Source organism: Labrus bergylta, chromosome 23 (assembly GCF_963930695.1).
Source record: "Labrus bergylta chromosome 23, fLabBer1.1, whole genome shotgun sequence".
Classification (NCBI taxonomy): domain Eukaryota; kingdom Metazoa; phylum Chordata; class Actinopteri; order Labriformes; family Labridae; genus Labrus; species Labrus bergylta.
In genome coordinates this window covers 5961919-5987819 of record NC_089217.1, presented here as the reverse complement: position 1 = coordinate 5987819, position 25901 = coordinate 5961919, and the positions used below count along the sequence as shown (strand labels likewise).

General features: G+C 39.7%; 3 protein-coding genes across 13 annotated transcripts; 1 reads left to right on the top strand and 2 right to left on the bottom strand.

Annotated features, from left to right (window-relative positions):
- Positions 1-1201: 1201 nt before the first annotated feature.
- On the bottom strand, positions 1202-7557 carry si:ch211-244b2.4 (uncharacterized protein LOC541512 homolog). 6 transcript variants are annotated; one of them, XM_020653647.3, is made up of 11 exons: positions 7441-7557; positions 6337-6431; positions 5981-6167; positions 5609-5753; positions 5379-5511; positions 5157-5277; positions 4974-5064; positions 4323-4553; positions 2790-2889; positions 2585-2708; positions 1202-2015 (listed from the first exon to the last, which is right to left on the bottom strand). In XM_020653647.3, exons 1-11 carry the CDS (start codon positions 7454-7456, stop codon positions 1954-1956), a joined length of 1305 nt encoding a protein of 434 aa, XP_020509303.2. In that variant the 5' UTR covers positions 7457-7557; the 3' UTR covers positions 1202-1953. The 6 variants fall into 6 exon arrangements, with proteins under 6 accessions (XP_020509303.2, XP_020509304.2, XP_020509305.2 ...); XM_020653648.3 differs by having other exon boundaries at positions 2585-2705; XM_020653649.3 differs by lacking the exon at positions 4323-4553.
- A 488-nt stretch (positions 7558-8045) lies between these two features.
- si:dkeyp-38g8.5 (uncharacterized protein LOC568385 homolog) lies at positions 8046-10877 on the top strand. Of its 3 annotated transcripts, XM_020653663.3 has the most exons (4): positions 8046-8232; positions 8551-8644; positions 9552-9639; positions 9730-10877. In XM_020653663.3, the coding sequence occupies exons 1-4, from the start codon at positions 8160-8162 to the stop codon at positions 10453-10455; spliced, it is 981 nt and encodes a 326-aa protein (XP_020509319.1). In that variant the 5' UTR covers positions 8046-8159; the 3' UTR covers positions 10456-10877. The 3 variants fall into 3 exon arrangements, with proteins under 3 accessions (XP_020509319.1, XP_020509321.1, XP_029136967.2); XM_020653665.2 differs by lacking the exon at positions 8551-8644 and having other exon boundaries at positions 8089-8232; XM_029281134.2 differs by lacking the exon at positions 8046-8232 and having other exon boundaries at positions 8598-8734.
- Positions 10826-25295, bottom strand: epyc (epiphycan). 4 transcript variants are annotated; one of them, XM_065951489.1, is made up of 10 exons: positions 25013-25295; positions 21311-21509; positions 16528-16699; positions 15722-16168; positions 15211-15408; positions 14224-14355; positions 13215-13373; positions 12917-13119; positions 12431-12526; positions 10826-11758 (listed from the first exon to the last, which is right to left on the bottom strand). In XM_065951489.1, exons 2-10 carry the CDS (start codon positions 21500-21502, stop codon positions 11588-11590), a joined length of 1770 nt encoding a protein of 589 aa, XP_065807561.1. In that variant the 5' UTR covers positions 21503-21509; positions 25013-25295; the 3' UTR covers positions 10826-11587. The 4 variants fall into 4 exon arrangements, with proteins under 4 accessions (XP_065807561.1, XP_065807562.1, XP_065807563.1 ...); XM_065951490.1 differs by lacking the exon at positions 25013-25295; XM_065951491.1 differs by lacking the exons at positions 15211-15408; positions 15722-16168 and having other exon boundaries at positions 25013-25277.
- Between the last annotated feature and the right edge of the window lie 606 nt (positions 25296-25901).

Genomic DNA, 25901 nt, shown 5'->3' with positions numbered 1-25901 from the left:
AACAATTACATTTTGACAAGTTTGTAGATATCTCTAATATAATTGTTACACGTAAGAATGTAATTTCAGATATCTGGAATTGCATTTCAGATATCTAAAATGCAATTCCAGATATCTGAAATGCAATTCCAGATATCTGTAATTACATTCTTACATGTAATAATTCCAGGTCAAGATATCAATAATGTAATTTCGACTAGTAAGAATTGCATTTTAGATATCTAGAATTAATTTATGATATCTGTAATGTTAGAACAATTGTAAATATCATAAATGAACTTTGTCACTAGTAAGAATACAATTGTTGATATCAAGAATTAACATTTTTACAAGTGAGAATTGAGTTGTAGATATCATGAATTGGAATTGTGACATGTCAAAATGTCATTATGGATATGACGACTTTGAATTACAACATGTAAAAATTGAATTACAGATATCTGTAATTCAATTTGAATAGAAGTCAGTGGCACAAGTTGACTAGTTGTAATTAAGTTACAGATATCTACAACGACTATTTCCACTAGTGAAAAATGAATTGTAGATATCTTTAATTACATTGTGGATATGTTGGCTTGGAATTCTAACATGTCAAAAAGCAATTATTGATGTCTACAATTGCTATTACCGCTAATACTTAAATGTTAGAAGGGCTTGCCATACCTTGAGGAATAGTAATGGGTAAAGAATGTCAATGTCGATTAAATAGTGTCATTTTATTTGAATATACATATATGTATATATATATTATTTAATTTAATGTTTCAATCTACACACACTTATTTATGTAAATACTGTAATTGACATCTTAATTGACCCATCTGTCACATAAATGCATTTTAATTATAATCATGTTACTTCAGAATCTTTTGCACAATTCACCACTGCACTGTTTCATGTTTAGTCATGTAAATATTAATCTTTTCTTATTATGTTTATTGTTGATATTTAATGTTGTACTTGTTAGCCGAAGTTAAATTCCTTGTGTGTGTGTAAGCATACCTGGCTAATAAATTTAATTCCGACTCTGATTGACAGCACATTTTACTTTCTCTTTTATAATAAATATATCTGTCCAGCAATGAAAAATGTTTTCCTTTTTTCCAGTTTTCATTCCAAAGTTAATTTTCCAAAAATACTCAAATGGCAATGAATAAATCCTTCGACTTCTTCAAATAACCAAGCTCACATGCAACAAAAAAACATTTCCAATGTTTTAATATTTCATTTTATTTCAAGTTTCGGCGCAATACAGAGCTCTTTGGTTTGTTAAGTAAAGTTAAGTAAATCTTAAGACCTAGGAAACAATAATGGACACTAAAGAAGGATGGCAGACCTGTTATCAAAGTCAACAATAAAACCCTTTTCTGGAGAATCGTTTAACCCACTGACATAAAGATTGAAAGTGTTCAGAGGCAGTATAATGCTGTTCAGAAAGGCGCAAACATTTGCATTCAATCTGGTGGCAACTTAATTTGTTCTGCAGAAGAGTGTGTTGATACTTATGGTTGATACATATCATACTGCATAGATGAAACATCAGATTTTTCGTCTAATGTTTTCAGGTGTGCTTGTTCTTTTGTTTCATCACATCAATAAATGTAACCGATCCCTTTGGTAAGGCAATGAGCGGGAAGAACAGTTTGGCACAGTACCTGAGTCACCGTTTGTAAGGCAGCTTTGAGTTGTAGTGTGTACACTTCACAGCCCTTTTGGCTAAATAGACAATTGGCAGCTGAATAAAAGTAATAAAAATAAAGGCTTCAGTATCCGTCATCCTCATGCTAAACTACTTCCTTATGTAAAGAGAGTATTATACTCTGTTTAAAGAGGTTAACATGTAACACGTAAACAATAAAAACAATACGTCCCAAACAACAAAGATAGATTTTTTTTTTTTTTTTAAACGGATGTAGACTTTCTCCCTGAGGTCCACAAAATCTTCCTTCATGCTCATACAAGCACACGTCTGATGGTGCGTGAACTTCTGTTCTGGAGGTTGGTTTGGGTCATTGCTGAGGGGGAGAAAAAAAAGAAATAAACAAAAATATAAATGAATAAATTGTTTCAGAAAGTATATACAGCTATAATACAAATATAATACAGCTTTGATTCTTCTATATAATGTAACTTTATTGTACAGGGTCTGTTTCATGGGAAATTCTATATAATATTGCACAATAGGTTAAAGTCAAGACATTGCTTAAGTGGTGCACCTCCCATTAATCAATTTATTAAGAAATAGTTCAGCATATAAGGAAAAAAGGGAATTCATTTTCAAAAATCACAACAAATGTATTACCTTTACACTCATTTTAAAGCCAGGAGCTAGTAAGCTTAGCGTGCCATAAACACAGCAAACTAAAAAAAACAGCTTTTTAATTAAAGATTCAAACCAACCTCCTCACTCAACAGAAAATCCTTTAGGTATCAGTATTTGCTAAACTCAAAACTACACATTTGCAGTATCTATTTTTCCTAAATATAGGCCTACAACAGAACTAGTCCCTTTCAAGAAACTGTTTTCAGGACAAATTGCTCCAGTGACATATGGAGTGACTCAGTATTTAAAACATGACTCGACCTTGGAAGTTCAGCTCGTAGGACTGAGTGTTCACATTGAAGCGCATGGTGCCGGTGGGGTCCTGCTGGTACTTCCTCTCAATGTCATCGCTGGATACTGAGCACTCAGTTGAAGTGCCCCTCTGCTGACATAAGGAAAATCTAAATCGTCACCGTTTCTCCTTTACACTAACATTCAAAGAAAAGCAAATATTACCTCCACTTACCCTGTGTTTGAAAATGTACCATGCTCCATTTTTTCCCTCAAACTGCCATTGTGGATTGCTCAGAGGAATGTTCTGGAGAACTGAGGCGAGTGTAGAAACTCTGTGAAAACAAGACCAGATTCATGTAAGAATACAACTTTTAAAGGAACATTTATACATTTAAACAAGGTCACAATATCTATAATAAGCTCATTTATTAATAATTATAAGACGTTTTATGAAAAGGCACCTTTCAAAACACTCAAGGTCACCTTACAAAGCACATACATGTTGTTTATTTAATCCGTACAAGTAGGGGTTGAACGAGCTCTACACAAGTCCTTTGATGAAGTGTGTAGGAGCCAACATGCTTGTTTTATTTGATCCTTGCAAGAAACTTAACAGAACACTGAATTTGTATTTGAGTATAAGTCCGACACTGAACACTAGGTGGAGTCTTGACCTATGCTGTGCATAAGGCCAAGGCTCCAGGGAATTGGATTCAGGTGTGTGTTTGGAAGCATATCGTTTTTGGACCGTGTCGGGTTGACTTGGTTGAAACAGTTTATGCTTCATGATGTATTGGACAGAGTGAGACATTCATGTGCATTAGTAAACCCCGATCATGAACTTTAATAAACAGATTGAAGACTCTATTGGATAAGAGCCATGTTGCACGCGTCCGGAAATAGTTCCACAACTCACATCTCAGTAGTGACTGCTTTGGGAAATATAGGGTTTGTTTTAAAATGGTCACCACAAAGTGTTCTCTCTGTACAATCTGTTATCAAATGTGACTTTGCCCTCTGTGGTAAGAGCTTTAGTACTCATGCTAAGTTATTGTTCTTGGAAACACATAGCTGGGGAAATGGTGTGGTTAGGTTGAGATGAATCATCACAGAAAACAAAAATCAATTGGAGCTCAGGTTAAGATCAGGGCAAACAAGAGGCTGGGTATTCCTGCAGGCTGCAGGCTCCTGAGCTGGGAGCCACTCTGATGTTTCCCCTCCTTTAATCCTGGAACATCTGGAGGTCCCTGCAGCATGACCTTAGATCCCGTTCCCCACATCTCGTCCTTCCTTCCTTCCTTCCTTTCTTCGGAGCTCCCTTGCTCTGCCTCCTCTGCAAGATCTTTGAGGGCTCTCCTCCTTTCAGCCATCCTCCATATATGGACCCATGTGATGTTGGTTACAGCCTCCCAAGTTCAGAAGCTCCTTTGCAGATGTGTTTTGGATCTCGTGCTGTGGGCTGTTCTGATGCTTCTAAGAGATCTGCTAAAGAAGGAAGGAAGGTCTTTCTCTCCCACGTCAGCCGCCATGTTGGGATCATACTACCTTGACGCTCAGCCTGGCTGTGATGCCTCGTTGTCCGACCTGCTGCAGCGTAAGCTTGAGGTCAATTGTTCATCTACCTTGCAGGGAACGTTTCCTTTTTCTCTGAGACACCGACTGGAATGCAGCCTATCAAACTTGTTCTTTTTTTTTACAATATCTATGATGAAAGTTAAATCAGACTGTTTATTTTTCCCCCGCAGAAATCAAGATCTAAACTTACTGCTGATTGTTGCCGACACACTTTGCCTTCCCCTGGTGGACACGCAGTCCCAGGTAAGTTGTTACTTTGGACCACCCACAGCTGCATTCTCTCAGGATCCTTTGGTCCTTTGTCTTTTCAGGGCTGCTCATTGATGTGTTGTCCGGCCCGGTTGGTCCGTTGGACCCTCGGGCTGTTTTCTCCTTTTTCTGCTTGTAGTTAGCTTGGGCGTGTAGCCCGGTACATTTATTCCTATGAAGTGGTTAATGTATTTTTTTTTTTCTTTTCATTGTACAGATTGAAGAAATGAAATATGTTTGTAGCACCATATAAAGTCAAGGTGGTATCGACCCTCATGTAAGACTCAGTAAGAAAATAGTTTGCTGAATTTAATCCTTTGAAAATATTCATCTACTTCACAGGAATATCTTCCTGTTTTTTCTGAAACACCAATCAGAATACAGCTTATCAACCCATTTCTTTATTCATATCTGTGATTTAAGAAAAATGAACAGAATTTTGTTAATTTTGCCCAAGCAGAATACCCACTTGACCAGGGTTCAGAGGGGTTGAAACGTTGTGATTTTTCTAATAAACTGATGATACTTAGAAAGAGTAGTGTGTGGGATTTTTACTTTTCAAGCCCAAGCAGAAAACAAAATCTAAACTCACCTTGCTGCTGCTGCTGCTGCAACTTGCTTTTGTCGATACAGCGGTCGGCGAGTCACTTTTCTCTTTCCATTTTGACCCACCTGTCGCATGTCTAGCAAAACAACAAAAAGAAAGTACCACTTACAATGTTGAACAGGTGGGATGTTGGCAGCCTGGAGATTTTTTTTCGAGAGTGTACTTCACCTTTAAATTTGATCTCAAAAGTCTCAGCACCAATGTTGAATGTGTAAGAGCCGGTTGGGTTACTCTGGAACTTATTCTCGACGTCGGAGCTCTTCACAGGACCGGGGTTTCCCTTTGAATCCTGAAAACACATTTTACATTTTAGATGTGACACTGAATATATTTAAAAGATGAGACTTGAGAATATTTTTTACAAACAGGTAAATATCTAAGTCTGTGTACCTTGTCTCCATACTTCTTCCACTTACGACGCAAGGTGCAGAACCAGATCCACTCGGTGTTTCCATCATCCAGACGTCTCACTCTCAGATTCTTTCCATACACCTTCAGTCTTTTAAAGTCTATACTCACTGCCCTATAGAGAAAAGCATGAAAGATAAGTTATCAACCATTCATATCCGTCATCGCTCAGAAAACATTTAAGCACCATTTAAAAAATATATATATTTTACCCGTATTGTGTGTTGTAGAGTTTAATGCTTTTGGTGTGGGGTAGAGAGTACTGCGCCTCGATAATGTGATCATTTTCAATGTCCAACCAGTTATTTCCAGTATTCAGCTGCCACTGGTAGAACCGGCCGTCAGTAAGCTTAGGCTCTGGTTAAAAACAACAACAACAACAACAACAGGTTTGAAGTTTGCATCAAGAAAGCTTAAACACTAAACAACACAAACAGTTCTGCACAAATGAATCAAGATAAATGAACCATTTAGCCCCTTTTTGATTAAAAAAAAAAAATGTTTCTGTCTCACTCTAAACAACTCCACCGATAAAGAACAGCGTGGACACTGTAAGAGTTAGACTGAACCTCTCTAGTCCTCACCTGTAGATGTTGAGCGGTGTCTCGCTCCAGAGGACGCCCTCCTCTCTCTGGGGTGGTTCAGTTTACACCTGGAGCCGTAGTGACAGTTTCCTTTCAGGGCGTATTTGCACATGTGCAAGTATTGGCAATTTGTACCATCCCGACAGCGCCCCTTGTTGTAGAACTTGCAGGGCTCGCGCCCATTGACCTGAAATGTGAAATAAATCATATAAATAGTTATGCACGACACCGATTTGAAAATCAAAATGTAAATTATCAGTAGTTGAAAATGAAAAAAAAACCAACAACAACTGGGTTTAAGGAGTTCACTTCTGAGAATAGAGCCAGACTCTAAAATTCTGAATCAAGAAACAAACCTGAGGATCAGACTCTTCATCTGTGTTATCGTCACTGTCAGACTCCTCGCTGGCATCAAACTCACAGTCAGAGGGGTTCTCCTCTTCTGAGAACGCTAATAAAGGTACAAAACAAGAACAAGAAAACAGGCAGGATGAAGTGCTTAACTGCTTAATGTACACTTGATATATTTTTCATTCAATGAATTCCTGCATAAAATCTGAATATCCACTATAGAGCCAAAAGTACAAGGGCAGTTACTTATTTATTTTTACAGTCAATCTACGACTGTGTCTCTAACTACGTGTTATAACATCACACTGGAGGAATGTTATTATTGAATAGATCATGTTTTAACATCATTAAACTGAGATTTTTTTTATTATTGAACTATGAATATTAATGTTGCTGGTTAACTGCTGCATGTGAGGTTGAACTACTTTCAGGTGTGTTGCTGTAATGGTCTGAGGAGAAATTCGCTTAATAAAACAAAAACAAATAATATTTTATGACACATCTGTGATTGTTATGTAGGTCAACAATCCAAATAAAACATAATCTAGTGTCTCTCTACTGCCCCCTGCTGGATAATTCAATAGCAAGCAATATGTTGCTTTGGACCATGTGCTGCACATTAGACATATTTTATAAAAATGAACAGGATAATTTGCATACCTTTAATTTAACACCGTAAAAACAAGAGACTCTAGTGTACAGTGGTAACTGTAGGCTACAGGTTTGGGCAGTATCCGAGCTCAAAGTAGGCCCTCAGCTGTAAAGATTTCATAGAAATGAAACTGAAACTATAGAATGGCAAAATGACGACAACATGAACTGGTCTCTCCACTTTTAAAACCTTAAATTTGCCTACTTAAGTCATTTACTTCTCCTAAAAAGTCAAATCTGAGAAGGCTGATTTTATTGTGGTAGTATCTGATATCAAAATCTATTCAAACTCAAATGTCTTTCATAGGCTATACATGTTGACAGAGGGGAATGACTTCATAAACAGACAACAGTCGTAACATAGCCTACAGCTTTTGTAAAACAAACAAACAAACACTGGAATAAGATGCAATAGCTGATATTAATACTTAATTTGAATGTGTTTAGGCTGTACTCACAACGAGCTGTCGCCATCCTGTCGTTTGCAGCACTTTCGTTTAACTCGTTTCGTTTTTACCCTTTATTATATAAGTCAGTCAGCCACACCTACAAGTTGGTTTCTGAAGACTGCTGCCCACTTATCATGGTCTTGCAATTTCATATGCTGATAACTAAGGAAATTAGGAAGTGGGGTTCTGTCATGGATTACAGGATCAGTTATTTCTCCAAATGGTCTTTTTTTTAAATAATAAAAATAAACACAAAATGAATAAAACAACAGACCGTGTAAGTCAAGGACAAATTAGTAGTTGTAAACAAGTTGTTAGTTGTAAACATAAACATGTAAGGGAGTTAGTAACAACAAAATTAATGCCAAAAAGTGCCATAACATCATACTAAATAGATAAATAGATGTTTACGAGTATTGTGTGTGTGTGTGTGGGGGGGGGGGAACACATTCAAAAATAAAAAAAGGGAATTTAAAATTATTTAAAAGACGTTTCTCTCTTTTAATTTATTCATTATTTATTCTACCGGTGTTTTTTTCCTCCGCACTCCAGTCCGGTAGGTGGCGGTAATGCACCCTCGAGTTTTGTGCCATTCCAGTCGAGGAAGACGAAGAAGAAGAAGAAAAATAGGACCCGTCTAAAGTAGGAAAGCACTAAGCAGTCTTGTCCTACGAAGGGCACTTCACAAAAAGCCTTAAACGAAGAACAGGTGGGGGGAAACTGCGAAAATGGAATTTCAGGATCATGCTTACACGAGCACCACTTGTGATCAAGTCAGTGTCTCCGACTTCACGTATAAAAGTGAGTAAAGTGAACAAGACACGTCACACACTTAAATGAAGCTAGTTTGGCTATGACGCCTAGCAAGTGATCTCCACTGCTAAAGTAGGCTACTGAACAAGCGCGCCTTCACTCAATTATAAACAAGTGAATAAGTTAATGTGTTACCTGGTCTCCAATGGAAACGCAGCTGTTCTATATTTTCAAGTACACCTTTCATTATTATATATCCAATGAAATATAAATTATAACTCCGTTTTAAATGTTATTTATTAAAGTGTTCTTGTTTTATCAGTTCAGTCATTTTACTTGTTTTTTTATTTTTTTTTTTACTCCTAGTGAATTCAAAAGAAACTGAAGACTTTGTGAAGCTGAGGGTTTCAAATAAATACCTCTTCTCTGGAAAAAGAAATACTTCCATGTGGGCCTGGAGGTAAACAAGCATGAGATACATTTAGTGTGTGAATATGCAAAAAGGTCAAGACATCCAAAAAACAAAACGGAACACCTCCTTATCGATTCTGTGGGTTTGGTTTGGTTTTCTTCTTCTCTCATACCTTTAATTTACAAAACTCCTGTAACTTTCTAATGCTGAATTGCTAATGTGTGTTTCTTTTTAAATTCCTTTAAATATAAATTAACTAATATCCACTGTTTTGCATGACACGTTTTCTGTCTGCCTAGATCAGGGATGGGCAACTTCATTCACAGCAAGGGGCCACATTCATTTAATTCTCACTGCCAGGGGGCCAAATTGTAGCATATAAAAAACGATTACAGTCAATTATGTCTCAAATTTAACTCAACATGTACCAGTGATCAAATATTATTATGGACATATTTCTAGGTTTTCATGATTTCATTGCAGATTTTGTCATGTTTTCTTCATGTTTCCAATTTTTTGATATGTAAAAATTGACCTGAGGACCACGTTGAGGGTTGATGGGGGCCGCATGTGGCCCCCGGGCCGCCAGTTGCCCACCCCTGGCCTAGATGGAGGTTTCCCTATGACATTATCTGTTTTTTCTAATTTTAACAAATTGACCTACTCAAAAATCTCATGGATCATAATGATCACACTTTTTTTAAATGCTTAATCTGTCAGTCGTTGCCTTAATCAATCAAAGCATCAATTATTCATCAAAGTTTGAAAAACCAACTAAAGCCCAATAGATACAAACTGCTTATTTAATTGTTTGTTTAATTATTGACCTGGATGACGCTGACATTAACCAGTTTGTTTATTATTTTGACAACAGCAGAATATCAAAATATGTGACAATAAATGTAAAGGTGTTTGATTGATCAAACCTGTGCGTTTAAAATGTTTATATTTTCAGGGCCATCCTAAAACACATGAACTTGCAGCACAAGATGACCCACAGCCAGGCATCCAAAAAATGGGAAAACCTGAAAAAGAAATACAAGGTACAATTTTTCTTAAATATTTCCCTGACATGAATCAAACACTCTTAAAGAGCTCCTTATTGAGTTGTTGCTCTTTCTCTGGTTCTGCAGCTCCTAAAGAACCCTCCGGATGGGGTCAGATTGTTCCCTGAAAGTTGGCCTCATTACAAACTGATGGACGACGCCATGGAGGGTCGATTGGAAGGCAACGCCCCCATCCTCAAGGCCTTCCCCGTTGACAAAAACAACAGGGATTTTTTGACAGCAAACCCTAACCCCAGAAAGAGGAAGATTTCAATGCTTTTGAACTCCTCTACGGCTTCTTTGGTGGGCGGGCCCGAGATTGAGGTTTCCCTGAATGGAGACGAGGACGGGGAGGAGGACATGGCGCACGAGGGAAGCCAGGAAATGGATCGCATCATCCAAGAGGTGGACAATGAGAGGGACATGATGGACAGCGAGAGGCTGCTGATGGAAAGGGAGAAAGAGGTGATGGAGAGGGAACGGATGGTGCTGCAGAGGGAGAGGGCCGTGATGGATCGGGAGATTGCAGCTGTGGACCGAGAAAGAGCCTCGCTGGAGAGAGAGAGGGCGACAATTGAGAGAGAAAAGGCGCTGTTGGAAAGGGAGAAGGCGTCGTTGGAGAGGGACAGAGCCGCGGTGAGCAGGGACCGGCTGGCTCTTGGGCGAGAGAAAGCCAGACTGGAGAGACTTTTTGTACCCAGAGAGCGGACTGGGGACGTCACAGAGGACGGCAGCAAAACGAACGACTCAGACAACATCGACAGGAAGGAGAGGTTCCTCAACTCGTTTGAAAAACTCATTGAAAATTTTTGATTTCTTTTTTTTATTTCTGCAAATGTTCTTTTGCTTTTCCCCGCACAGGAAGTCTCTGAGAAGAATCAGTTTCCCCCCTCGACCTCTAGGTTGTCAATGAAAACGTTGAGCCACTCCTTGTTCAGAGAGGTCTTCAAAACAACTTTATTCACTTGTGGTTATTCCATACAGAGCACACAATAGCAAGCTAATAGCATTAATCTTTACCCCATTGACAAAATCAACAACCCCCCACCCCCCCTCCCAAAGCAAACAATAGTCTCATCTGATTGCTTCTAAACATTAGAGTCTTTGGTTTGGGCTTTTGCACACCTTTCAAAAAAAATTACTTTTTGAAATCTTCTCGGCCAAATATAACAGTTAATGTAAAAAAAAAAAAAAAAAAAAATCTTTTCTGGAATGTATATTTTTATATTACAGTACAGACTTTACAACAAGTGAATGTGTTTAAATGCGTCTTTTATTGCATTAGATACTCAATCTGCCTCTCATTAAGCTCCAGCTTCAATAAGTTTGCTAGTATACAGTTTCAAAAATGTTAGATTTGTTATTAATATTAATATTATTTTTTACAAAACAAAAATATTTAAACAAATATTACTGGTTCTTGATTTTTTTTTTTTTTTGTACCAGTCATGAACAGACACTCAAAAAGAAACATACATGTGAGGGTTTTTTTTAATAAACTGATGAATTCTCCCCAATGCTTCGAGTCGACTCCTCTTTATCGAGTTGCGGAAAAGTTTGGTGTTTTAGAAAAGTCCTTGTGTGTAGGTGTGTGTAGGTGTGTGTGTGTGTGTGTGTGTGTGTGTGTGCATGGATTTTGACAAGTGAGGGAACAAGATAGACAGTTTCATTTTATACCTGGCTGAAAAAGACAGGAGCTACAGGAAGACGATGCATTTGGGCAGTGTGTGTGAGCTTGATCACCAGAAACTGACAAATCATTTGTTTGTTGATGTTTAAGCAACATGGAATCCAAACGGTTTTACTGATCTCTCTCCGTCAGCAGCATCAGTTTTGAAAAAAACACTTAATTTTTATTGAGGAGTGACGGATGGTCTGCGTGTGTTGGTTGTGTGTGTGTGCATATGTACAAAAATGTGTGCAAGAGGGGAAGGTATTTGTGTGGTTAGATTAGATCCCCGATGGGTATGCGTGGCAGACAGACGTAAGCCTGCGGGGTCCTGCTGAGGTTGATGGGGTTGCCGTCCAGACGGATGTCCTCCAGTGCGTTTCTGATGTAGTTGAAGTCTTTCAGGTTGCAGAACGTGTCCTCGTGCATCATTTGAATATTGTTTCGCTGCAGCGGAGGAGAGAGGAGGGTACAAAATGAGAGCTCACCACCATGAGATATCATATCCATTTCCATGAGACTGGCTTGAATCAAACTATTTTATTATCATTTTTATGATTTAGATTCTTAGAAACTGGACTGAAGTGTGAAGGGAGAGGTTCGTAGGCGGCACAGTCAGTTGTTTCATTAGGTACCAGATATTTAAACCTCATGGTAAAATATGTTTTAGTTTGATGTCAGCCTTTTCAGAGAAATATTCAGAGAGAGTCCACAGGTACTGTATCTGCAATTACTTTTTAATCAGTCTACCTGCCAGGACCATGTGGCTGTGTTTGAGTTTGACTGACAGCTCTCTGACATCTTTTATTTAATCTCATCAACCTGAGTGGGAACAGTTACACTTCTCTTTATCATTCTTATTGGTTCATACGTGTAGTGATATCAAGTCATTTTCGCAAAGCGCCAACCACTTCAATCAGACCAAAGAAGTGAAAACACCTGTGTCAGGACACAGGACCTGAAATCATGAATAATTCCTTACTTCCTTACCTTAATGTCATTATATAAACCTTATGTCATTATCTGACAATGAAGGATAAAAGTGTCTGCTAAATGAATTGTAGAATAGAATTGTAGAAAGTAACTATGACTTTCAAAGTCAAAGAAAAGCAGAAATACCTGTAGGTGTAGAGATCGCAGGCTGTCTGGTAGAGGCACTGGGATGTAGTCAACGTTGTTGTCTGTTAGGTACAGGTACAGCAGGCTAGTCATATCCTGAATAAAATGAGAAGACAGACGTTAGTAGTGGATGGCCATTGGATGTCATTATTCCAACAATACAAAATCTTCATTTAAAGAAGACGTATGAGACAGATCGGCAGATGTTACTTTTTTTGATGAACATAATCAGAAACATTTTTGATATGAATATGTTTTTATATACCTGTAGATCAGTTTTTCAATATTGTGACCAAGATAAGCAATGCATGACTTAAGATAAATTGACAGTTCAAACACAATGTGTTATCTTGGAAGCAAACAAAACGTTCAGGCCTAACCCATTTTTTTATTGTGTCCATGAGCTCATTTTATAATCCTCAAACTCACTTCATAGGGTGTAGTGAATGAGTAAGTGATTTTGGACACACTATGAGGTGTATGTACCTTGAAGGCCTCTCTGTGAATACCCTTGGTACCAATGTTGTTATGGCTGGCATCGATCAGGCTCATGGTCTCTGGGAGGGCAGGCAGCTGTGAGATATGATTTTCTCGAATCACCAGCTCCTCCAGCTGAGGCATACCCATGAAAGCTCTGTCATCGATGGACTTGATCTCATTGGCGGTTAAGTCGATCCTCTTCAGCTTGTCTGGAAGAAAGTGAAAGTCTCCACTCTGAAACACTGATAGCTACGTCAACTCCTGATTCAATATTCATGATTTTTTGTTCAAACAGAATACGTACTCATGTTGGCAAAGTCTGACTTGTTGATCTTGGTGATTCTGTTGTAGCGAGCATAGAAGTGAGTGGTGTCTTTGGGAAGAGGTGGTACACTATCCAGCTTCAAGTCATCACAGTAGACCGAACCGCCAAGGCATGTGCACAGCAAGCAAGTGGGCATATCTGGAGTAATAGATAGCGAGGATGATCAAGAAAAGAGGAGAATAAGATATGAATAAGAGGTTCTTGTAAAGTTGGCTATTAGGACAATCAGCCTCTAACTCTCAAAATACTCAAAAGGTCACTATTCATGGAAAAGTTTTCCAACAGACACTGCTTTTTATAATCCTTGGAAGCAGATGAATCAGCAAACTCAGGATTAGTTTGCCCTTGTGTGGGTGCTGGTAGCCGAGTGGTTCGATTGCACGTCCCATGTACAGTTGCAGTAGTTGCTCGCCCCGATTTCTGGCTCTATCCACTGTCCTGTCTCTCCAGTAAAGGCACAAAAAGCCCCAAATTAAATCTTAAAAAAAAAGAAAAAGAAAGTGTGCCCTCGTAGATACATCTGGTACCCCTCCTGTTCAGACAGATTTCCAGCTGACCTTGAGTTGGTCAGGCCAACCCCGATCGTTGATGTAATATGGGGCAGGTATAGTCCCATTTTTCTAACCAATTCCACACAGGCATGTTTCCAGCTGACCTGGCCTTAATCTAGCCAATCACAATCCTATAATAGATTTGGGGAAGGTTTCTCTATTGAGTCATTACTTAATCAAGTAAACACTAACTGTGGGGTAATAAAAAAAGAAAATATGGTTAAGCATGTTGTACCAAACATCCATGTTTTATGGTGAACCATAAGCAATAAGAATTGGATGTTGGAATTAAATACCTAGTGCAGGAGCCTTATCACACATTTCCATTGGCGGAATAATAAAATAAAGTAAAAGTTCTAAACTTATTAGGGAATATCAGACGAGCTGTTTGTCATCATGCGTCTTTGAGTCAAATTCCTCTGTTGTTCAATACTGACCTGTCCTGTCAACCACAGGCTCATCTGGCTCGTCAGGCTCACCTGGCACTGGCATTCCAGAGCTCCCTGACCCTTCTACACCACCAGTACCCTCCTGAGGGGTTTCTGGTGTGGTCGGAAGCAGCCCCTCCTCTTGTTAGAGACAAGATTAGGTGTTAAAGAAACAAGTTAGAATAGCATGGACATAGAAAAGGACATTTGGCAATCAGAAGTCGACTGTTTGCCTCTGTTGTAAGTAACATAAAGCTCATTAGCATTGTTAACCAACTGTTGGTTTTGGTGTTAACATGAAAATGTGATCTGCTGAGTGGTTATGAAAATTTGCTTGTTAGATAAGCACACCGAACTCGTTTTAAGGAAGCAGGCTCAAATGAGTTTTGCCTTGGAGAATCAGTTGCCTCCACTGTGGGCTACAACACTAGATAACAACACTGGACTTCAATGAGAAAATAGTCAATCCAGTGAATAGCTGAAATCATTGCTCGAGTAATGGTGAAATCCATTTTCTAAAATCTAGGTGCCAATTCTGGAGCCAGTTAATGCAAAAAAATATTGCAATGTTCTGAGTATTATATCTTAGAACAAGAAACTAACAAAGATGATTGAGTTACAACTATGTTCACCCTCATTAAACTAGCCATCCATTCCACTGTAAAACAAGCATCTGGAATATATATTGCATTTATTCAATGACATAATTGTGCATGATAGACCTGAACAGAAACCCTACTAGAAATTTGCAACTTTGCGGGGTATCTTTACGGCTGCTCCAACCAAAAAAGTATCGAGTTGAAGACAAGAAATCCAAAGCTGACAAATACGGTCTGGCTGATAACCAAATGTAATGGGTTCGTGCCCTGAATCAGCATTGGCACCTTGTTCAAAGTCTTCCCTTTTTGGTATACTTCTTGGCTTGTAAGGTATGGACTTGAGTTGTTTTAGCCCTGCTAATGACATATCTCACACTAGTCTAGATCAGATACTGACCTTTATCAATGTCAGGTATCAGGGTTACCTCAGGGACCTCTGCGTCTCCAGAGCCAGAGACACCTGAAACTCCAGAGACACCTGAGTCTCCAGAGAAATCCCCAGAGGCCCCTGAGGTTCCTGAAGCTCCTGAGAAGTCCCCGGAAGCACCCGATGCCTCGCTGGGGATAGTATCAGGAATGAGGGGCAGCTCCTCCTCTTGTTAGAGCCAATGGTTGGGGTTAGGAGGCATGAAATCAGGGGGCAGTGAGGGGTGAGATAGACAATCAATCAACCCATCAATCAATCAATCAATCAATCACACTCACATTTTAGGTGAGACATCAGGTTAGGGTTATGATAATCAGTAACACAAATACAAGAGCACAACGTTGAACAAAAAAGTAAGGTGACAAGCAAAAGAATCAACATTTAACACAGTTAAATGGAATTTAAGACAATAGATTAACATGAACCACATAGATTAGACAGGTTATTTTTGCCTTGCTATCTTTCCTTTGAAAGTACTAACCTCCAGAAATAAATGTTATCCCTGAGTCCCCAGACTCACCAGACCCAGAAACCCCAGAGCTTCCGGAAGCCCCTGAGATCAAGAGATCTCCGGAAAACCCAGAACCAGACTGGTCCCCAGAACCTCCAGAGCCCAGGGGGAGTTCAATTGGAACCCCTCCAGAACCAGAGGCTCCGGAAGTCGCCCCTGATCCCGAGAGATCCCCAGATATCAGGAGATCCCCACCTACCAAGAATTCCCCAGATCCCCCTGAGCTGAGGAGTTCCTCTGAGGCTCCAGATATCAGCACAATATCACCAGAACCCCCAGAGGCGCCGGAGACCAGGAGGTCCCCTGAGCCCCCAGACCCAGAAACCCCAGAAGCTCCTGAGGTTCCAGACCCTACAGAGCCTCCAAAGTCCCCGGAGACATGAAGGATGTCAATGGGCGGCAGACGCAGCTCCACCTCTTGTTAGAGACAAGATTAGGTATTATTAAACACACACAGATGACACAGAAATGGATCATTGATCAGGTTTGGAGATTATAATGATGATTAGGTTAAACAGTTGGAAAGAAATGGACACCAAATGATTAAAAATAACACATTTAACCATTAGCAGCTAGTTAAATGGAAGACATGCACATGAAAAGATGATTGTCGCAGACAAGACTGTGAGGAATAGATTGGTGCATCTTTGTTTTCGATCCTTGGTTCTGCTTTTATAGCTCAAGCAGGGCCCCCCCCTCCACCACGTTAATTTCTGATATTGAGAAACCATTTTTTTAATGTTTGAGAAATTCTAAAGGTTAGTGCTTTTTCAGACCTTTCTGTGTGTCTGGGCCCATAAGAACCCCAGATCCCCCTGAGCCCTGAGGGACCAGCTGGGGTTTTAAGGGCATTTCTTCCTCCTCTGCCTCCTCTTCTTCTTGTTCTTCAATCGAGGCCTCAGGAACAGGGTAGTTATAGTCAGGTGGGGCCAGCGTTCCAATCTCTATCTGAGGGAAAGACAGCAGCAGTGAGTCAATTTGAAATCGGACTAATCTCCAGAAGTAAGGAAGAGAGTCACAGAATGTTTTTTTCTTCAGGACAGGGCCGCTGCATTAAAGTCACTTTGATAACTGTCAACATGGATGACACCTCTATCCATACTACACTGGCATCTGTGTCTTTTTAAACCCCGATGTGTATGTAGTCCATGCTTAGCAAATATGTTAAAAACGCATGTTTAACACTTTCCATTAATTCTATCTATATGCATCTTTAAAAACACAATTGGTGATCATCATAGGACTAATACGGTAACATTTTTCCTGCTGATCTAATTTGACCAGAATGGTTGATAAGATCTTGTACAAAAATGAATACTTGTTTTTTGTCTTGTGGAGAACTAGTATAGAAAAACAGATATTTCTCCATTGTCTGTGGCATTAAATATACTATATTTAGTATTCTATTAAATGAATTAAGCTATGTTAAATTCAGCCAGCTATCAAAATGCACACATAAAAACTCATATTGGGATATTACTTTGTCAAGGACTGATGCAAGTACCCCCACTTGATCAGTTTCTACAGCAGCTCCACCACCAGATGGCAGCAATGTATTCAGGTGAAATAGCTTTAGAGTTCAGACCGCAATGACCACACTTGGCTGCAAACTCAATGAAAGGCCACAGAGGACATTTCTGTCATAGTGTATATGCACTTTCTGATTCTTATTCTGAAATGTTTTTTTTCTCCAAGGTAGCAGGTAGGCAATATCAATCTTGTGTGATAGTAAAAAATACCTCTCTTTTCCACTCTTCATATGGATTCAGATTAGAACTCTGTGTTCTCTTTGTTGTTATGAATTACACAATCAAGGGGTGCTTGCATGTGACTGTCCTGAGAGGACAGGAAGGTGTGTTTTCAATCCAACCACATTTTAAAATATTTAATCATGCAGTCTTTATTGAAAGGTTTTTAATTATTCCCCATTATCAAACAGCATTATAATTGGAAATTGTGTCAAATGCTCAACCTGATTGAAGTAAGTTCAGGGTGCATTTTGATGAACTAAGGAGCTTGACCAACTAAAACCATTTTAAAATATCAAATTACCACATAAACAATACTTAGCACCACTCTTATCAATGAGGACAGCAACTTAATCTATGTTGGGAAGTAAATATAAAGACAACTCTGTGCTACCAGCCAAGCTTTAAGATAAAGTGCTTTTTGTTTCCTCTATGAACACCTTCAGCTATGTCCATCAGGTATTATAGTTACTTTACACTCATTCCAGTTGCTTACTGATGCTTTAGTGTTTCATCAAACCTGCAGTTCTATCTTTCTCCAGACGAGGGCAATGAACCCCCACACACCGCCACAGGTATACCTGACACTCTTACCGCCAACAAGGAAGACTCAACCCTGCAGAAAGGGAATGGTCCTTGTGGAACCAAGACACACATGGTAGCCGCAAGAATCCATATTTGAGTCTTTCAGCTACTTTAAACCACATTTCAAAGGATATTAAGCCAGGATGTTTTAAATATGAAAGTATATCAAGACAACCAATCAAGCCAAACCAAATTCTGCCTTAAAGGGATGGCTAGCAAGAAATATAACTGAATAAAAGCCTTGCAAAGAGGTTAAAAGCAGCAACGAAGACGTATCCAACACTGAAAGTCACATTTTAATGCTTGGCAGAGACACAGTTTGAGTTACAACAAGGTAGGCCATTGAAAAGTCTCGCACAGAGTTAGCTTGCTGCAGCTCTCCCCTTCATTTCCCCCTTACCCCAAAACAAACACATACACCCAAGGGAGAGAAGAGGCGAAAGGCTGGCAACCAAAAATACTAAAAAAAAAAAAAAAAAAGGTCTAGAAACAGCATGGGAATACAGAATGCACAGGGAGACACGTTGAATGTGAGCATCAACATAACGTGCAGCTGTAGTGTATAGCAAATAAATCAGTAAATGCATTCATCAGGGTTTGGAAAGTTTTAGCTACAAGAGCGAAAATAGTTAGGTCGCATTAGGACATAACCTATCTCGTGATTTATCCACAAAAACTGTCGAGATGAATAATATCGAGTTACATTCATAAAGTTGAGTCACATTTAAGATACCAAATCCAAGTCATGAGTTAGAGATCCAGTCAGCTTGGTAAATATGTTTTGGTTAGCTCCCAAAGTCTGCACCAGAGTGGCCTGACAACCTTGGTGTGATGACAAGGCACACAAAGCCCACGACATGCATGGCTGGCTGCGCTCTGATTTGCAGTGCTAAGCTAACAATCTGTGTGTAATAGATGTGAATTTTCTAATCAAAAACTATGTCATTGGAATAGACCCCTTTCCCAACATAAAAACTCAAGCTAACAATCTGGCCTGATCTATAAATCCTATAGCAGACAATTAAATAGGGTTAAAGCAAGATGTGTCCACAGGCTTACATGCAATGTCTTTATGCTAAGCTAAGCTAAATGGCACCTGGATATAGATTCATATTAAACCACATATCCAGACATAAAAGTGGTATCAAACTTCTTATCTGACTCTTGGGAAGACAAATACAGAGACGAAATTATCTGAATTAAATGGACAAGATTATGATCATAATGATTGGATAAATTGATGTAGCTTGTGGGCTACATTGTTTTTTTTTTAGATGTTTCAGGTGGAACACAAATAGGAATGTGGGTAACAGACAAAATAACTACTTCCTAGGCTATATAAAGTAATACAATCAACTACAACTGCATCAAAAACATCTTCAGAAACCCTCTTAGGGCTTCATACCACTCACAAAGTATTGACAACTGGATCAATAAATACATGCTATTCTGCCATCACTTGTACAAAAGCGGTAATCACCAGAAAAATGTTATGTGATTCAACTAAATGTTTTGCCGACCAAAGAGGACACCAAACTAAATCAGTGATTAAAGCATTTGGCGTTCTTGAATGCAGCAGACTGAGGCAGATTTGCTTGGAAAACACAGAAAATGAGCCTTTACTTAGCTAAAAACACCCTAAGGAAGAAAAGAAGAGAACTACCAACAGATGGATCTGGAAAGGAAAGAGTCAGCATTCCAGAGGCCTGGAGCTCATCACCGCTTAACTTTTCCCCTGACATCTGATGCGTGTGTGAATAAAATCCATATAATCCTAAGCAACCGGTCGATCTGACACCTTTAAGTGTGCTGTCAACAGAACAAAATGTTATTTCTCAACGCAAAATGCATTTACGAGTCGAAACTTTGGGTTTTAAAAGGGTGAGAATGATTATAGTTAGTCTTATTGTGCTTGTTTGACTCTTGCTGCTCCCACAAACTCTTATGCAATGTGCTGCGTCATATCCAGGCTTGTTAACAGAGAGACATTATCAAAGCCATTCTCATGCAACACATTACAATCTTCCCACACTGAGCAATGCCATGTGTTACACTCTCCTGTAGCGCTTTGCACACCAGAATCCAATTGTTCAAACCTAGGCAAAAGGCTTCGGTTTTACCATTTTGCCACCATGGATGAGAAAATAAATTCACTGTTTCTACTCGTCCGATCTGTTCAATTTGCATTTGTTTCAGATTCATGTTAGATAACAGTAGTGGTGTGTGTTCAGTCCACATCAGGTTTAACTTCAGTCCCTGGCTCGGGAGGAGCCTGATGAAAATGTGATGTGGAATATTCGACTCGTGCCATCTTTCTTGACATAGCTTGGCCTAATTTCCTCATAACAAAGCGCTATAAACAGGAACATGAAATGTGGCTAAAGCTTGCAAGCCCAGCGTGCCCTGCAGACTTGCCACATCACACTCAACTTGAGCAGATTTAAAGAAAACTTCTGGAACCCATCAACCAGTTGGAAACACTTCTCTGTTCATCTTTTAAAATCTGTTGTTCTTTGAAGAAACTGAGTTGAATTTAAAAAGAAATAGGCCTCAGAAGGCACACAAACTGCTTTAGTGTGACTCTTTTTAGAACAGGTGTTCAATTTGCTTTCACAGAACAGGACATTACACTGTTGGAAAATGATACAAGTTATTCCCTACTCAACCTTTCCAATAGAAATTTCCCTATCATTGTGCATAAATATTACTCAAATACATGCCGAAAAACAACTCCAGATGCAGAAAAATTCAGTCCGGTCAATTCAACTGTGTGGAACGGAGATGGCAGCTGGCAAAGGTATAAAACGTATTTTGGCTTTCAATAGAACATAAAGTTGAAAACTGTTTGTCTACTTTCCAAATGGCTCCAGTCGGTATCAGTGGGAAGCCTGTCTGCTCCATGAACTTGTTGACCTCGGTTCAAAACCGGCTAATATGGCTATGAGCAAATTTGTTAGCCCATCAAGAGATCAAACAGAGTTTTTGGACTTGCTAATAGGAAGCACACATAGCAAAAGGCAATGAACATATTCCTTTACTTGCACTGCCAAATACAAACTCTGTGACTGCAGATCTCTAAGGAATGAACAACTAATAAAAGGAATGCATTATATAAACCTCAAATGACCATTGTACAATTCATGCCAAGTTTTATTTGCATGTTAATTGAATTTTTTGGCACAAGATTTTCTTCTGCCTTTACTTATGGACAGATACAGTTTCTTACCTGAGGATCGTCAATTGTCAGCCCCTCTTCATAGTCATAGATATCCTGGTTCTCCAAATTTGAGTTATCTAGATCCACATCATAGTTGGCACTGTCGTATGAATCCAAGTCCGCTTGTCGGGAAAATCTGGGGCTGGCCACCACCGCTTTGAGGACGAAGAGTCCCAAGATGAGCCGCACGAGCATCCTCATAGTCCACCTTGACACGAGTAGAGAGATGAAAAGTCAGCAGGGAATTTGCATTCAAAGAGTCACAATGTCAGATAGAGTTAAGGATAATACATGCAAATTTAAACCTCTGGAAATTCCGCTTAAATAGTTTAAATGCATACTTAATATCAGAGTTGAGGGTCTCGTGAAGCTTCCACAAATATCTTTGTGGAATAAGCTGTCTTAACAATCAATCAATCAATGAAATCACCCTGTGCCCCCTTCCCCCAGCTAAGTTCATACCTTAGATCCTTTTAACCAGAGCATATCACTTATTTTTTGACATTTGCCTGGCTCCAAACAAACCAACATCACATGTAACTATCAGCAAAGTGCAGCCTTCAACAGTATAGGCTATGTCTGAGTTGTCTGTCTCAGAATCAGAGGAGGCAGCAGAAGCTCCCACATCTGAAAACGCTTCTCATCAACGGATCAACGAATGGTTAGTCACAAAACTATTTGACATTCATATCATAGTTAGCAGTTAACATACACATTCAACTGCAGCTAAGATGCCTCTATTTGTTGTCAAAGCTTAAAATAGAAGCTAAATGAAATCTCTGTAGTGTTAGCTATAGTGCTATATTGATACAAAGCAAACTCCCCCTGCTGTCAACTAAAAACTGATCATCATTGACTTATACTTAACTCCTACATCTTAAACTAGACAACTGCGACCTGTACTCTAAACTACAGCAGTTTTAATCACATTTGGATGTCAATACTTGGTAGCAGTTTAAGAAGCTATTTGGCTACTTTAGCATCTTAGCAATTTAGCCATTAAGGTTCACATGACCCTAAATTAGATATTTATTGTATATTTGGCTTTTAAAGAGGCTTTCAACTTTATAAGTGGACTTTTCTCTCGTTCACTTTTTGATCAAAGACACCGGATAGGAATGAACATGTTGAAGTTGACATTTTTTTTTCAAGATATATGCTTCATATAGCCTATAGCCTGTCATAAACATTGGTCAACAGAGTGTGCCTTTATGATACAGGCTGCATAATCAGTCTAGTTTACAAAAAAAAAAATCAAATTATAATAAAAATCTTGACATTGGGTTCCACCACTTCAGGTCAGTACATTCATTACTCAGGTGCAGACAGCTCATGGGCCTCATGAAAGCAAGAGGTACAGCGCTTCAGGGAGAAGCCATCTTGGCTCAAATCAGTGCTCGGCTCTGACGTGTCAAAGGTCAGAAGTCAGAGTTGATCTGATAAGGAGCCATGGGAACATTTTCATCAGAGATTAGCAACTCTAAGACATCTATTTTCAGCCAGTAGGATTTGTGGGTAACGATTTAAAAGTTGAAGTGGGTTTACCCCCATATAAAAAAATTGGAGCTTCAATAATTTTTTCCCTTTTCACATGAAGCAAAATTCTTGGCATTAAGCTAGAAATGAGGGTGCAGGACAAGAGGGTCCTTTTCTACCTGAATCCAAAATGAGCGTGTATCATAGTCAATGAGTACAGATCGAGTATTCACTGCCATGACCCACATAGCTGCTGCAAATCTTTTCCATTTCCTCAGAGGAACTCATAAAGCTTAGCAAGGTTGATAAAGTCCATGTATGACAATCCCTGCTTGGATGTGCTGATAAGATAAGCATATGCTAACAACTGCTTAATTAGCACGCACAGGAGACAGCAGGGTTAGGCAACAGTCATCTGTTGGAGAGGAATTTCAAACACTAACAGCAGGTGTATTCACTTGTGAGCAGGCCTCAGATAGATGATGTTGAATTTAAAAAAAGTGATTTTAAGAAAGTCCTCCAGGCGGGGGAAGAGAAACGGAGAGCGAGGGAAGGGAAGAAGAGAAGTAAAGAGTGAGAGACAAGAGACGTGGACAAGATGTTGGCCCTCAGGGTTAGATGGAGTGAGTGAGGAAAAGACTCAGTGGGAGAGTGCAGGACAGAGAGAGAGAGAGAGAGAGAGAGAGAGAGAGGGAGAGAGGGAGGGAGAGACAGGTCTCTGAGCTAACTCTACCCCTCGACCTTTCACAGAGGTCCTTTATGAGGCCCGGTCGCTGCCTGTCTCAGCACTCAAACTCCAAATTCCTCCGAGGTTTGTGGACAGGATGGCAGTGAGTTACGACTGCAAGGAAAAGCTTCATTCAGCAGTGAGGGTGCTCAAACACACACACACACACACACACACACACACACACACACACACACACACACACACACACACACACACACACACACACACACACACACACACACACATGCATACATACACAGGTACACATTCACACACATGCGCATCTGTGAGACACATCCTCTCACAGATGCACACTCTGTCTTAACACACCTATCTTTCAGGGGGAGAAAGTTGAGAAACCTCTGCTGCTATTTTTGGGATGAGGACAGATATAAAACAAAAAAAAAAACATGTCATGAATCAAATCTTTGTTGATATCAGAGGGCTGGATTATTTATGCAAATGAATACCTACATTTTCCTCGAAAATGTCCAACATGAATTGAGTGCATGATATTCAAAAAAGGCAAGCTGACTGGTTAGCATCCACATAGAAATACATTTTTCTTTCATGCAGTTCTGAAATCCTGCACAGTTACACTGAAAGAAGGAACTATACCAAAGACAGAGGTGTGCTTTTATGCAGGCCATCACAGTGTGCAGTGTGTGGAAACTGTGTATGAGTGTAGCCTCCAGACTACCTCTGTGTTATGCTTGGCCCCGTGTTGGGCATTCCTGATATCCAGTGATTCTACCTTTTTTTTCTCCTCCAAAGCCGTTAAACAAACCTGACAGACGACCCTTTGCTAACTGGTATCTTTTATCTCAAACAGTTTTTAAGGAACTTTAGATCCTTGCTTGTGTTGCATTTAACTCTTAGGTGTACATCACAAAAAAGCGTCTGCTAGATAAAATGTCAACATTGTAGCATTGTAACTTCTCAATCAAATTCTCAATGAGGCAGCTGACCAAGTGTTTAATACGCCAAACATTTAAAATATGGAAATAATTCTGTTTGTGAAAAATAAAACAAACAAATTTGAGCCTTACAATATTTTCTGAAATTGAAGGGATATTATATTGCAGAATTCTTTTTTTTACAAATATGATCGGAAAGTAAAGTTTTTCTTGATTACTCATGCGTGAAATCCAACAGTGCTGTAGATTTAAAATCCTCACAAAAGTCCTTCTCACCTATCCATAAAACACCTGTTGAAAACTCCTGGATCACAAAAACTTTGGCTTAAAAAACTACCAGCCAACATATCACAACTGCTAACCTTGCTGAGTGACAACAAAGACATCCACTTTTCAGTCACCTGTGAAGCTCCCAAATCCAAACCCAAGAAAGGAAAATAAAGCAGCTGCACCACTAACTAATTAGCCAAGTGGCCCCTGTGAAAACCCTGGATAGCAGTGTTTTTTGATGGGCAAGTCTTGCCACTCTGTCTGCCTTTTCCCCCCCCCACACCAGAGAGCATGAAAGATAGCACCAAGAACGCTTACCTCTGTCTCCTGCCTTCCCGAATGGTCCCTTCAGCCGTGATGGAGATGCTGAGGGCTCCGGGACTTGGCCAATGGTGAGAGGTCGTGCAGGGTGCCTTGAAGAGGGAGGGTGTGTGTGTGTATGTATGTGTGTTAAATGTGCAAAAATGTGTGTGTGTGTGTGTGGATGTGACAAGTATGAAGGCGTGTGTATGTGTAGGTCTGTGCGCACTGGCAGACCTGAGTGCCCTGCTGCTTATGTGCGAAGCTAGGCACTGAGGCTGATTGGACCAGAGCAGATTGCTTTTGGTCACTCGGAGTGCACCCACCCCGCACCCACATGCACAACCATCTCAAACATTACACACACATACACAGACATCAGACACAGAGAGAAAAAGAGAGCAAAGGCCCCCAATGGCAAAATACCTTTTTTATCCCCTGACAAGAGTATCCATTATTTTTCTAAGCGTGTGGCTCAATCAGACTGAAATATTTGTCCGCCTTTTCCTGAAGTGAAACTCTGGCATGTGTTGCTTTCATGTATGGGGGGGATTCACAGGGTCCGTGTACACAATGGGAGCTCTGTGAGGAGCCCCTGTTAGCATGGTGCTGAGAGGAAGTCCCTGCTTGGAGGACGGCCTCTGCCCTTACTTTTGCGTTAAGCTGCATTTTCTTTTCACCGTCACTCGCTAAATGTTGTTCCCTACCTGCAGATCTTAGTTATCATGTGGAATGCCAAAACAGTCTGAGTGTAGAGCATTAGCTGATCTGGAGTAAGGGCTAATGAAACTGAAGGCAAGTTGTTCTTTGGCAAATCTGTCCCAAGTGGATTTCCTTTTCATGAGATGCTATATATACTCATGGGTTGACTTCTGAATCCGTTGTTAAAACAAAATATAGACACACA